At 41.2% G+C, this 15098-nt stretch overlaps 1 protein-coding gene across 7 annotated transcripts in view; it reads right to left on the bottom strand.

Moving 5' to 3' along the window:
• Positions 1-8443: 8443 nt before the first annotated feature.
• nrcamb (neuronal cell adhesion molecule b) overlaps positions 8444-15098 on the bottom strand; it is a 68746-nt gene continuing 62091 nt past the window's right edge. For 4 of the 7 annotated variants that reach the window (XM_029522219.1, XM_029522220.1, XM_029522221.1 and 1 more), the window contains 3 exons: positions 13555-13686; positions 13151-13229; positions 8444-10551 (listed from right to left, as the gene is read on the bottom strand). In XM_029522219.1, the coding sequence (XP_029378079.1) occupies positions 10305-10551; positions 13151-13229; positions 13555-13686 (458 nt within the window). In that variant the 3' untranslated portion in view covers positions 8444-10304. Of the gene's footprint in view, positions 10552-13150; positions 13230-13554; positions 13687-14376; positions 14539-15098 lie in introns of all 7 variants that reach the window. The other 3 variants (XM_029522215.1, XM_029522216.1, XM_029522217.1) reach the window with 1 other exon arrangement.

Below are 15098 nucleotides of genomic sequence, written 5' to 3'. Positions count from 1 at the left end.
TGGCGGCTTAGGGGGCGCTAGACCTGCCTGTTCCAGGGAGCAGGGAGCAGTGGGGTTCCCACTGAGGGGTCCGGGTTCCCCCCCGAGCTTCATCACACGTTCCCCTGTGCGTATATCCATCAAACCTGGCAACACAAAGAGGTTCAGGCTTATAAACCTGTAATACAGCTGACTTCATGCTGAATTTCTAACCCCCATATGAGAGTCCAGCTTACACCACTTTACACTAAGTGTTAAAAAAAAAGATATTCTATCATCTAATGAATAATCGGATGAATATAAATAGAAATAAAAATAAACAAAATAAAAATAAAATCTGAATAAGCCTGCTCATTATCATTGTGGGGATATCTGACAGTGTTTTCCTGTATTACCGTCATCACTCCAAAGAAGTTGCCTCTGGCAAAACAAATTGTAAAGTGATGGGGGGGGGGGGGGGCATCTTCTGTTTTGTATTTAGCTTCCCTTTCTCTTTATTCTTTCACTGACCAGATCTAATTTGATGTCTGTCTGTATGCCTATAGGGGCATATGAGTATTCAAACATATATCTCAACATGACCGAAGAACAGCAACATCTCCTGCCTTGTTTTTGATGTTGGAGCAGTGCACCATAATGTGGATTAATCATCTCTGAATTACCCCCCACTGTTCCTAATGGGCTGATTATGTCAGAGGGCGGTTATTTCCATCTTCTTGTGAAAAAGAGAATCCCTCTGTTGTTTCCACGTCTATTTAAAGACTACATGGAAGTGAACGGGAAGTCGCTGCCACTCCCCATCAGCTAATATCAATGATATTACTGGAGCTCACTCACTAATCTCTGCACAGTATTCGAGAAGTCCTATGTAAAAGATTACCCCTATAATGAGTTCAGGGATAAGATGGGGGGGGGCAGTTCAAGTAAAATACATAGAGGTATAGCCTGCTTGCTGACAACTGACGACTACTTTTTTTGATGGTTGGGGGGATCAAGTTACCATCTGGGCAGAGACTACCCCCATTAAAGATGTACATGGTCAACATCACCAGCCTCCTCCAGACAGCAGCATGCACATTAAAACTGCTGAAAGGTTGTCAGCCCAAATGAGGATCAAGCCATCAAACTCATAGAGCCTATCTCTCAGAAGAGGAGTCAGAAATGACAGCACCATCTTTGTCGTTGGGAGAAAATCACACTCTTCTTTGAGCAACCCATCAAAAGCCTGGGGAGGCAGTACACAGCAGAGCTTATGGACAAACAGATGGGGAGAACCGTGATGAAACAGCTCTCAGAAGGCCTGGCAAGGATCGACCGAAGCCAACTCCCTGGGAAGCACAAGGTCTGGTGTTACCGATTTACGCTCTATAGGAGGGTGATGTGGCCGCTGAAAATGGATGAGATCCCCTCAAACCAGCGCAAGCAAAATGGATGGAAAAGCCAACTCATTCATCAAAAAGTGGTCAGGGCTGACATGGTGCCTCTCTGAAAACGGGCCTCTTCGAAAGGACCACCCTCCAGCTGCAATTTCAGACAATCATTTTGGGCTACAAGCAGGAAACCAGGAGACCAGGCTCGTTCCCGAGTTGAGAGAGTCCGCTGACCAGACTGTAAGGAAAGCGAACGCCAAGGTTTTGACAGGCCGAAGTGGAACACCCAAACTGAGGTCAGCCAAGCCATCAGTCGGCTGCAACGTCAAGAGATTGTCAGCAGAGTCCAGGCAGGAAGAGCAGAGCTAGGGTGGGGAGAAGCAGTTCTGGTCCAAGACCAACTGCAAAGAGAGGAAGGAGATGGTGGTGGCAGAGGTGACAAGAATGGAGATAGAGTGGAACAAGCTCAAGGCTGTGTCGCAGGGCTGACAGGGAAGAAGGACAACCTGGGGGAGAGTTGCCAATCAAACATCAGCTGGTCAGACCTGTGGAAGATCCCGAAGGAAGACTCAGCTTCCTCATCCACTCAACATACGACAGGTTTCCCTGTCCTCGGAACCTTCACTAGTGGTTCGGGAGTGAGGAATGCTGCACACTCTGAAATATCCCTAACGCAAGCCTCCAGCACATTTTGTCAAGTTGTAAGATCACGTTCTCCCAGGGACACTACAGATGGCGCTACGACCAGGTCCTGAGAAAGCTAGCTGGGGTGCTAAAGGGGCGTCGACGGGGCTGCAAAGGCTTACCAGCTGCAGAGAAACACAACCAAACCAGCTTTGTTACTGAAGGTGGGGAGAGAAGAAACATCAAGCTACACGTATCAGCTGCAGGGGTGTGGAGTAAGATAGCGATAAAAAAAAATGTGTGCATGATTCTAACCAGTCGTATTCGTAATGTTAAACATTTGAATGTCAATAAAATTGTACGCCAAATTCTGCTGTCATATATGTGAGTCTGAGAAACTGCTTGGGCTAGGATTGTTTTTATGCGAGTATGAAGTTTGTGGGTACATAGAATCATGCACACATCTTTTTGATAGCTATCTTACTCCATACAGGGGGTGGCAGGGAGACGTTCCAGGAGAAAAGGGGCGAAAAGTTAGTGAATGGTGGTTCCTGGCTGACGACCCTGCAGCTGACCTCTGGCCACCAGAGGAGGTGCAAGAGGCAGCAATGCCCAGCAGGTGTTCTGTCTTCCTGTACATTAACTGAAGCATTGTGGCACACAAAGAGTATAATCATATTCACTACATTAAATATATATCGATGTATATGTTAATTTTTTTACTGTATATTCAAATATATCTTAGATACAAACAACTTCAAGCTATGGGCTCAGCAGTAGCATGTATCCATTCGGGTTGCTAGGTAACTACAGTTAGCTGGCATTATTAGTAGTTTTTCATTTTTTAACAATCTTTTGTGTGATTCACACTTGACATTTTGAAATATTTTTAAGCTTCAGAGCAATTTCGTAATAAAAGCTGCGCCGGAATCTCACAACACTGACAAAGGAAATAACACCAGAACAGCTATGTTTCCTTACCAGCAGACCTCTCTCTGGCCCGTCGATGGATTTCAGTCCATCAGAGGGTCTCCTGACTTTGTCTGCTGCTTGTTGTTGTGCAGGGAGTACACACTCACTGAAAATAAAATCATTGATAATTGGTGTAGGATTAACAGAATATAAAATATTTTTTTCCCAATAAATCTCTGTTTTCAGTCATTCCTCACCTGCCCTGCAGTCCTCTGGTGTCTTTGCCCTGGCCCCCTGCTTCCACACCTGCCTCACATTAGTCACCAGCTCCCCACACTGATTACCTTCTCACCAGATTTGAACTTCCTGCCTTCCACTAGCTTACCTGTTAACGCCATGTAAACGCAAGCAGCATTAACTGAAAAGGGACAATGTGCTCTGTGCAGCAAAGCAATAAAAGTTTCTGTCCACTGAAACATGAGCAGGCTTTTAATGTGAAACAATTACCGGAAGATTTGAGTTTGTATTACCATTAGATGTGCCACCTTTAGCATGACAGGGAGCAACACAAACTCAGGCTTCACATATGGACAAAAAACAAAAGGGAAATAGAAACTAAGACATGCGTACCGTAAAGACCTGTTGAATCTTTGTGGCGGTTAAGGAGGACAAGGCTAAATAAAAGCTCTCATCAAAATAACTTTTTGTTGTTGTTCTGTGCACTGAGTTATGCACAAGCGAATGATATTCAGTCGCTTGAAACTTCCCTTCTGAGTGATCATTTTGCATAAAAATGTAGCCAATAAGGTATTTTTTCAGATGACAGTGGTTATACAAACAGGATCTTAGTAGCAGCTTGGAAATGACTTGTCCCATAAACATATAAATGACAACAGTTTTATTGCGGATTCAAGTGAGGCACAGTGTATGGTTATAACACTTTATGCTTCACTGCCTGTAACCTACTGAATTTTTGAGCTACAGCTCTCATACTTTTATACAAAATACCCACATTTGTTTACTACAAATGGCACATATTCAAAACCCCGAAAGAATATCACACCCCTCATGTGTTAATGTCAAAAAGATGGGGTTCTCCTCAGCACCCCAGTAGTGCTGAAGAACGTTGTGTCACATAGACAAGAGAAGCAAAAACACCATACCATGGAATATGCTTCAAAACAGCAGTGAGAAACAGAATAATGTATGTCTCTCTATACCATCACTCAAGCACACTCTCTGTTAGGAGAGTGTATTTGTGTGTGTGTGTATAAATGAGTCTACGAGAACAAAACCTTCATAACAGTTTGAATGCTTAATGAATATTACATTGTAGCTGTATGAAAAGCACCCGTCCTCTGGCTTTGAGCAGTGTGTGCTCAGTGTTACATGGTAGATCTCAAGTTCCTTCTCCACTGATCTGACTGACTTGCCCTTCTTTCAGGTGAGCATGGGTTGGATGAAAGGGGAGTTATCTGTGGGAAGGTGTCCAACCCAGAGCCAGAGTATCACCAAGTCCGAACTGGCACAGGTTCCTCTGCTCCAGGGTTCTACTTCTTCTCTTGGGGCTCCTGGTTTCGCACACTTCCCTTTCAGATTCCTTGGTTAAAGTTAACTTTGATTCCCTTTGTTTTCTGTTTTTTTTTTTTGTTTTGTTTTGTTTTCCTTTTTCCTAATTTCTCAATTCTCACTTCTCTTGTCTGGTGTCCTCCTTCCAGTCTCTTTGTTTGATTTCATTTCCCAGGTGTGCCACATTTATGGTTTCCCTTCCCCCTCTTTATCAGTGAGGTAATTTCCCAAACCTTGCTACAGTTCACGTAGATCTTTGTTTATTTTACACAACATAATCAATGTTATCCATGCACTAAGCAGGCAAAGTTAGAAATTACTTTTTAAATTGCTTAACAATAGCTTTTAGAGTTGTTTTTTTTTTTTTTGAGAATTAAAATTTTCTTCCTTTTTTGGCAACAGATCCCAAACATGAGCAAATAAATGATTCTGTCTGACTAGACGTCACAAGGAGGAAATTAGAAATGAGTATAACTGCATCCTAAATGTTAACTGTTTACAATTTTCCTTCAGTCAGATTTCAGAAGGGCGACTGATTACAACATTGTGACCATGTGTCAGTCCAAACATGAGACCATCTCAATCCCTCGAGATTAGATTTAAATCTTGGATGTAAACACCACACAGCAAATAATAATCTTCTGTGGCAGTGCCCCATAAATAATGCAGGAATCTTCGAGAGAGAGCAGGGAATTAATTGAAGGACTTAGGCCCCTTGGATGAATTTGAGGCAGCATATCAAAGAAATTTTATGTGATCAGAAACTGATTTCACATAAAGGTTATAGCTTTATATCACATTGAGTGTTGCTGCTTTGTTCTCTTACATCAATATTATTATGACTTTTCATCAGAAAAATATTGTTTCCTCTAAAATGGGACATTATCTCCGCCTAAGGGGCATGAATTTTAAAAATATGTCACTCCACAGACACCGGCAAGGCCAAAGGAATTCATAACAGTGGGTCGATTCACGGCACCCTAATGAAGCAGCATGATACAGGACCCTAAAAGAGTATAATTTTGTGCACGGGTTATCTGAGATCTAGCTGTATTCAATCTTCAGACAAACACTGTTGTTCCTCTAAAAAACATGGAAGTGCAAATAGAGATAGATCCCCCTGGTGAATAACATTGTTACAAGGCCAGTCTCTGGGGTGGATAAGAGGAACAGCAAACACCCTGCTGTCTGGAGGGAAGAATAGGTGGCTGTCATCTATCTGCCTAGCAGAGGATGAGGGAGAAGGAGGAGGAGGGGGAGGAGGAGGAGAAGAAGGAGAAGGGTAAATGAGATTTAGCCCCAGTGATCTCTATGGGGTCTCATGCAAACGTAACCCCCCACCCCACACACCACCCATCCAGTTCAAATAGAAATGGGACATCAATGGGAAGGCGTTGATGTGGGTCCGGGGGGACTATATGGGGAATAGGAATTGAGATGTGGAGAGGGTTATAATCATGGTGGTATCATTATAAAAAAAAAAGGGGGCGGAGGTGCTTTGAAAGAGCATCAGATTGATAGAACAAAGCTGCCTCACTTTATGTTGCATCCATCCAACTGGAGAGCAATGATATTGCTCACATCAACTTATAACCCCCCCTCGATAAAAACAGTGGTAAGAAAATGATAGCCTTCTACAGGAAGAGGTGATATTCCAACTAATTGTGAGTTTTTCAATTAAACACAACACCCCATTCAGGCTCAAAACGGCTTGGTATTGACATAAGTATATGTGTGTGTGTGTGTGTGTGTTGCCAAACCATTCGTCAGCCATATGGAAATGTCACAGAATAATCATACACAATTATCCTCCCCAGCTTTCTGAGCACCAGAAAAGGGCAAATTTACATAAAAGCACAAAGGCTCTGCCTCTTAGATCCAAGGAAGCGACACCCTGAAGCTCAGCACACACTTAAGAAATACCAGAAAGTAAATGATGGTGTTTTTATAATATCTGCCTTTGATATTCTTCATTTTGATAAATGTCTCATTGTAAAGCTTTTCGACATCACATCCTTCTCTTGAGCACGCCGGATACGAATGATGTGCTTGAAAGCTACTAGGTTGTTTGGAAACAGCACATCACACCGAGACCACGTAATGATCTTTTTCCCCTCATTGAAGGCAGGCTGGAGGTAGGCATAAAACCAGCCGTAGATCAATTCAAACCAGGCTTCCTGCCCGGCAGTAAATCAAGGAGCTGGTGACAGACGAGCTGGGGATGGATAATAGATGCTACTGCAGACATGAAGCTGACACAGAATGACTCCGCTGGGGATTGGATGAGGAATTAGGGGACGGTGGGAGGGGTCAGAGCCGAGGGACTGAAAAGTGGGTGGGTGGGTGTCACAAGGGTAATGGGGCAGCTGGTTGTTTGGTGGCAATGATCACCAATCAGTGGACAAAAAATGTGATTCTGTTGCCATGAAACTGAATAGCTAAGCCTCTTACAGAGAGCCTTTGTATTCAAGGGCAGGGGATGTCAACAGACAGCCAAATTCATTGGCTCATAAACCATCAAGCTAAAATGTAAAGACATTCAGCATGTTGTCATTTCAATAAAGTATTGTATTGCAACCATTGCAACCATTCCGTTTTCCGTGTTTTGTTTTGTTTTTTTAATATAACATTCAGATTTTATGTCTTTAAGAGCCTGTTGCTGATTTTAACTTAGGTGTAATTGCCTCTTATCACTAGGTGGCAGTAAAGTCAAGAGGTAAATCTATCAAAAACAAATTGATGAATCATCAGTCAGTAGCTGAAAGTCATCAGGTCTTTCAGATCATTGCTGCTGTCATTTGTTTTGTATGATGTAGATATTATTCCACCTGGCTGCAAAACACTCCTCCTTCATAAAACTCTCTTGCTGTCATCATGGGGGGAAAAAAAGGGAAAAATCATAGACCAAAATTCATTAATATGTGAGGAAGCGATCCAGTTTTATAGTTGCTGATGTTGAAGCAAACAATTCTGTGAATTATCCCCAAACAACTTAACGCAGGGAAAAGGAGTGAGTGTACCTGAGGGAGCGGGAGGAAGAGTCCACGCCAGGGGGAGAGACAGCATTTCCAAGACACCAGACAGCAGACCTCCTCACTTCCTGACACCATTGCTGTGTGATATTGCACCAGATGGCGGCACGCTCTGTCGCTATTACGCCGACAATATGACTGTAATGGAAGTGGAAGTGCCACAAGTGTGTGCCAAAAAAAATATGGAGCCCAACTGTTGTGTTCAGTAAGGTCTTTCTATAGCTGCTCAGACTAAGCAGACGAAGGCAGGTGAAGGCGGCTTCTGCTTACTGTATATAGTGGAGATGTGTGTTTGTTGTGCGTGTTTTTGCTCATTTCTCTGTTTGTGTTAGGCTGCCTGTGTAGTTTTCACATGCTGAAATTGTTCCATTCTTCAGGTCCATATAGCCCTGAATATAACTCTGGCCTCAGCAGCAAGCGATTGTCCAGTGCCAACACAAATGCATACACAGAGATGAGGTGGAAAGTGACTTTCTGAATAATAATAATAATAATAATAATAATATTGAATATTTTCAATATATTATATCAAACATTGCTCTGCTTAGCCCAGAACAATTGAGCACATTCATCAACATTAGACCAGTGATTCCCAACCCCTTTGGCTTGTGACCGCTTAGGAAATGGGAGCATCTGCTTTCTGACTGTTTAACAGCTGCACCAAATCTGTTTCACAAAAAAATCTGAAAAGAAATTGTAGCACCGATAATACAAGAGAATTGTATTCTTGCTCCTTTCCCCATTAATCATCTTTAACTCAGCGGTGACAGAATTAGACAGGGTAAAGTGTAGCAAACTGAGACGACCCGTATCTTTATTGCGTTGTGTAATTTCACTTTAATGAATAATTTGCAGCAGTGAGCATATCTGATTGACAGGTTTATGAGTCAATGAACATGACTCCGCCCACAGCCTCACTCACATGTACAGAAAGACGCCGAAAGCTGAAATGAAAGGAGATAATTATTTATTCATTTATTATATTTCCAGTAGCACTAAAAGGATAAACTTAAATAGAGGCAAAGAAAGTATCGGTTAGTAGAAATCTGCTTCATAAATACAAAACCCTTTGCAGGACTGTCTGAAAGAGCATTGTTTTGGCAGTACACTGGGACTGTGTATGACTGATACAAATCAGAACATCATTCTGTGCATCAATTAATATCGTCCCTACACCCTTACAATTGATGTACATTATCAAAGTTATAGATCTCGCTGACAAGCAAATCAGAAAAACAATCAGAACTCAAATCCATATGCATTTTTATGTGCAGTTAGTTACAGTACAATGTACAAGTGCACAGCAAGAAAAAAAAGAAAAAAAGAATATATTTTCTACCAGTGGTCTATATGTAATACAATCCTATCAACAGGTTAAACCATATCATGCAAAACATTGCCTCTCTAGGCTGCCATGTAAGCTGCTTGTCTCTGTACAATCAATTAAGGTATTTACAAATTCAACAAATACTCTACAGGTCTTTAAAAAAAAAAACTTGATGCAAGTTAAGAGAAAAAAAAATCTTGATTCGATCCAAAGGCCCTCAAGTGTAATTAGTACAAGTGACAGTTTTTGTCTAATGGATATTGAACAATGCTGCATCTGTGCGCATGTGCACACACGCTCACAGACTCACACACAGATATCCATACATTACAGAAATACAATCAGTTACTGTACAGAGTGCCTTCAGAGTTTATTGACTAGAAACTGTTTTAATGTTTTAGCCCGATGCAACACGGCAACCATTTAGCTTCTTGGAGAAATCAAAGTGAACCCAATGTATCAAGGCATTGGGAGGATTACAAAAAAAAAAAAGATGACAGGAGTGCATGAATTATTCCTTCTTCCACAGTCTTTTTCTCAAGCTTAACTTATCCATCCATGAATATGACTTCTGCAGTCCTACTACTGTCTCTGTTCCAGTCACTGAGCGCTGGAAAGAGACCTCAGAGTCGTCTTTTTTGAATAAAAGGCACTACCTGCTGAAGGAGCACTGCAGGGACTGAGCCGAGATGCTGTCCCTAAAATGTTTCCCACTGGCCCTCAGATAAAGCTCAATAACAAAAGGTCACATGCAGGCCGAAGGTCATTTGACATGCCATGCAGCATTTCAGCTTCCTCCTTCACAGGTGGTTCATCAACGGAGCGAAGACAGACGAAGATGTGTCAAGGCAGCAATATCACGCATGCTGTGTGCACTGCTCCCAATTTTCAGTTTACAGATAGTTCACGTTATATCTATATTTATGTATATTTATATACACGCTGTACATGATCTGCCCTGTGCACTGTCAATGCATGATGGAATTATATGAATTAATTACATTATTTAATACAGATTCCTGTACAATTTCCTGTATTGGAAAAACTACATGGGGTAGTAGTCATTTACTGTATTACATACACCGATTACTATTTGAACATAGTAGATAATATAACTGATAAAAACAGATGGAGTTCAGACGAGCACTGCATAGTCCATGGGAGATTTCAGGTACACTAGTAATGCAACACTGGTTAATTTAAGTGTTAATTTCTATATGGATGTAGGTGATAACAGGTATACCATGCACTGTTGAAATCATGATTGACTAAGCTAAGTCATATATAATGAACTACGGGTTCCAAAGCCTCTCTGTAAAGATTTCCAGGTGTAAACGTAAATGAGTTGTGTGTATTTACTGCATCATGTGGGACCCTGGGGATGGATGAGTGATCGTAAAGTCATGCAGTGCCGGGGCAGCCCTCTGAAGAGAGATGTGGGGATCAAGCAGTCAGTGCGGCACCTCATTCCGGTCTGTAAGGACTGAGCCCCTACACAAAAGAGTTCAAGGAGTTCATTGCATTAATAGGAGAAGGGGCCTCTGAGCTCTCATGGCCCTCAGCATTGTCCCTGCTGGAACTCTTTCCACTATACTGGCCGATAAACGAGCCATCCTCGTTGAACTGTCCGTCTCCTCCTTCCCCGTAGTCAACTAAACTGTCGTCACTGTCGTCTCTCTTTACCGTCCCATTAGACGGTGTGCGGCTCCCTTTTAACGGTTTATGGTCTTCATTGTCACTGAAGGAGAAAATAACATGCAGGTGTTACAGGTGAGATGATGTGACAGGTGCAACAAGGAGATTAGTGATGACTTTTTTAGATGGAGCATTGGAGAGCCATTGATTATTTTACCACCACCCACTGAGTGTTTGGTAGGTCATGGTAAAGTGTTTTTTCTTGTTGAGAACAAGCTGACGTGTTCTTTTTTTTTTTTTTTTTTTTTAATTAAGCTCAGCAGCTTTCATTAATATAGAACAGTGAACAATTTTGCACACAGCACAAGCTGTGTCTGGCTCCATGACTAAAAAAATGGCAGCTATGGATGATTAGTTGGTTTCCATCAGGCAACAGGGGAATATAGCTCAAGCAATCATACCCTGTTTAAATTCCCCTTGAAACCAAAAATGAAGTGGTAAATGTGTTGTTCGACAAAAGTATTACCGCCCCCCCCCATTCGTGGACAGAGGTTGTGATGGAAAACAGAAAACTCCAAGGCAATGGCATGAGTAAAACTTGGAAAGCAAAGTTTCAGCCAAACACCCTTCAAAGCAAGCATGATAAAAATCACAGAGTGGCAAAATGCATGAAAAATCTGCAAAGAAAGTTTTCTTTGGATATCAGATAGTTGAATACATTCCACATCCATGAGTTGAATATCAATGGGCTAAGATCACAAAGCCATCATAATGCTGGTATTTGTCATCTTACATATTGTGACAATAGATAACAATCTATATGCAAAAGTTTCTTGAGTAAAAAAAGCAGAGTATATTCACAGATGGCCAAAAAGATTTCTTCATTGACGGGACATGATGAAGGCTTTATGACCAAATATTAAACTTGATGACAGCCGTGAAAACCTGAAATGAGAATACGGCGAACATTTTCTCCACAGTGACTCATCTATCCACTTCACCCTCCCTCTCATGCTAGACTTACAGAGCGATGACCCTGAAAGGTCCTCTGACCCCCGCACACTATCATCACCCTTACCTTTCCTGAGACCTACCCCCTTGGGTCAGAATGAGGAGATCCAGCTGAGATCCCGCAACAACACAACCGTCATTCCTAGACACGATTGCACTAGGCTCACACTTTAAAAAAAAAAAAAAAAAAAAAAAAAAAAAAAAGCGTATGCGTGAGTGTGGCACTTGGACAGGCATGTATGCCGTGCACATGTACAGCCTGCACTGACAGTAGGCTCTCCTGCAGTCAAACAAGAACAGCTCGAGTTGAGTTTAGTTATGCCTTTATTGACATAATGTAGGTGCCAGCTGAACCGAATGAAACAGCTTGGATATAAATTATACTCTCACAAAGGCACTATAATATTTGTACACTTTGCCTTGTGATTTATTGTCTACTGTGTTTTCTGATGTGTATTGAATAAGTCTAACAGGTCCCTCATCATATATATATATATATATATATATATATATATATATATATATATATATACATAGGGGAATTATAGGGGATTTGGTCTTTGTATTTAATTGTTTTTTTCTTTGACAATAACAAAAAGTAGAATATCACTTTAAAAATGAGTATTAATAAAGACTGGCTTGTGGCCTGATTTAAGCATTAATTAGCTCTTGTACACTCAATGATGACTGCTTCCCTCAAACATGCTGATAATTTCAAAGTAGATTCATATGCATCTATATACCAAATATCTATATATATGACCACTAATTCCATTCAATACATTATTGCCCAGAGCAGAGAGTCATATATCAGATCTTCATACCATGCATATCACATATTATATAGATTGTATATATTGATATGTATTTATCACAGGAAAAAATCCATAGAATAGATTTATGTATACATAATACAAAAAGGAATATAAAATATAAAAGCAAGACATTGTAGAAATCGACTTATAAAAACAATATTCAAAAATGCTCACTATACAGAAGTAAAGTGCTTGATTTTTCTTTATTCTGCGTGCAATCGGAGAAGCAGCCTAGAAGGAGGGTGCTAACAAGCATAGCTGAATAACTGCTGTCGATTAGCAGGAATGATAGTTTCAGTGATTTTCAATCCTCACGGTTGTGCATGTCAGCAGCAACACACTAGGCAAAGTGTCAATACTATATATACACTACACAGAATGTATGATGAGGAGCTTATCTGTTGGAATGGGATTTGATGATTAGGGTCACTTTAAGATGTTTTCTAAATGAATATAGCTTATTTTTGTCTTTCCTGACTGTTTTATTTGACAGTTTAAAAACACCCAAACCCCTTAATCCCTTGAACCTGAAGAAATCTGCTTCTCAAATGACACCACAATGTCATATTAAGCACATACAATACACAGTCCAAACAAGTAGCATCCAGGATGTCCCAAGCCCAGGTGGAAAAAAAAAGAATCTTGTGCTTTACAGTGGTAGAAGTTCAAATAAATGGTGGGCACTTCTTCTTGTTTAGACTTTTTGTTAGTGGTGATCCTGGGTCATTTTATTGGTCAGCTGTAAGGGTTGGGGGGGCGGGGTGCAGAGCTCCAGCCCCCTGAGAGAGCAGATCTGGGCACAAAGCAGGGATGGGGCAGGGGTTGATGGGTAAAATTGGCTCTGAGGACTCCAGAGGCCAGAGCATTTTCTCTCACCTGTATTCCCCAAAAGTGCAGTCGTCTTCTTTCATCGGCTGGAACTCCGGGTCTGTGTGAGCATCCTCCTTCTCTTTGACTGTGAAATGGAGGAGTAAATTAAATTTCTAAAAACTGCTTACAATGCAGACTAACTAGCCTGTGATGACTATGTGGAGCATTGTATATTATATGGAATAAAGTATGAAGTTGTTAACTCTTCAGATTGAATATTGCTGAAAGACGATGACAAACGAATATTGTTGTTGTTGTTGATTCTGTTCTTAATGCTTTCTGTCCAAAAACAAAACTAAAACTAATCGGAAAATCCTATCAAAAGATAATTAAATGCTAGAAAAGAATGAAGAAGAGAAGCGTGGGTTTTTCTATGACAGGTCTACAATGGTTTTTCAGCAACAACTCACCAGGGTATTTGCCTCCTTTATTCCTCTGGATGAAGCAGATAATCAGGAGGATCAGGATGAGGAGAGCTATTGCACACATGAGGCCAATGAACCATCCCTGAGTGGCGATGTCCACCTGTCTGCTTGCCACAGCTGGCCCAAGAGGATGAAGAACAGTTAGAATTTATGGCTTTCACCAATCGGAGGGAAAATACAGAATCAATAATCCACACTGACGTGTTAAAACAAATATGTGATAAGTATAATAAATCGGTGTTAAACGTCTTTTAGCATTCCTATAGTACTAGTTAGAGATTTAGTTTGTTGAACCACGATTGCTTATTGTTATAAAAAAAAAAAAAAAAGGCCACTTGGATGTTAGAGGAGTTAGAAACCTCCATATTAGGCTAACGGCAATTTAAAGTCATCGAAACCACATTAGTAGTAATTATAGGAAATCAATCTTTGTCTGACTAAGATGCACAAAGACGCCATGGATACACACAGACAGACACACAAACACATAAAGAGGTAGGCTCACTGGGTGAAAAAAAAACAAAACAAAACACAAAACATATATTGAATTTCTATATTAGAATGATATCAACTAATTACCAAGTCTACAGGGCTGACTCTGCTATACTGAACCGAACAATCATGCACACTGATATATACTGTCTATATCACTACAGCACAGAGTTACCACAACACTGTTAACCCATACTTGACTGGGTAATAATTAATCATCAGCACTACTACAACAACTGCTACACAATTTAAACAAAACACAGTGCAAGGCCGGGCCGGGCCAAGGTGGAGGCAACCGCCCAGGAACTGCCTCACCTGGTACTGTGACCAATAGCTCTTCAGAGTGGTGGAGCAGCTGGTCATGGTGACCTTTGGCCACCAAACGCACCTTATAGGCGAGGCCCCCCTTTAAGCTCTTTAGCATAAAGTTCTGAGAGCCATTCACAAGCTCTTTCTGCCATTCCTCTTCCCCTTCACCTGCAGAAGGACGTTCATAAAGAGAGGTGCGTTTGATGGAGCGAACACGTCTACTGCGCCACAAAGGTCATGACATAGTCGGTTGTTGGCTGGTTGAAAAAACACTGGCATCTACTGGCATGGAGTTACGCTACAGACAGTTATATTAAGCTATATTAGATCTATACGGTCCCACTGTTATTTTAGTCCATTTAGTAATTTTTCACAGATGCCCTGAAAGCTCAAACTAATTTCGATCTCACCAACTCGACAGCACATTTGCAGTACACAGAAACAAACACTGAGAACATGGGACAAATTACAAGAACCCAGCCAAATAAAGAAGGGCTCTGTGGAAAACAGTTCAAATCTTTTTATTGACCATCTATGGTCACTGAACAACAGAGGATAGTGACGACCATGTTGCTCAACATCTTGCAATATCTTGATCTTTACTATATGGACAGCCATAGCATATTGCGTTCATGGTCACCAGAGGATGATCCTAGTCTTTTTGGTGATCACCTGATGTTTCCTCTACTGAGGCACCCATGGGGATTTTTAGTGAGGTGTTTTGATTA

Source organism: Echeneis naucrates, chromosome 16 (assembly GCF_900963305.1).
Source record: "Echeneis naucrates chromosome 16, fEcheNa1.1, whole genome shotgun sequence".
NCBI lineage: Eukaryota > Metazoa > Chordata > Actinopteri > Carangiformes > Echeneidae > Echeneis > Echeneis naucrates.
This window is presented reverse-complemented; position numbering and strand designations above follow the sequence as displayed.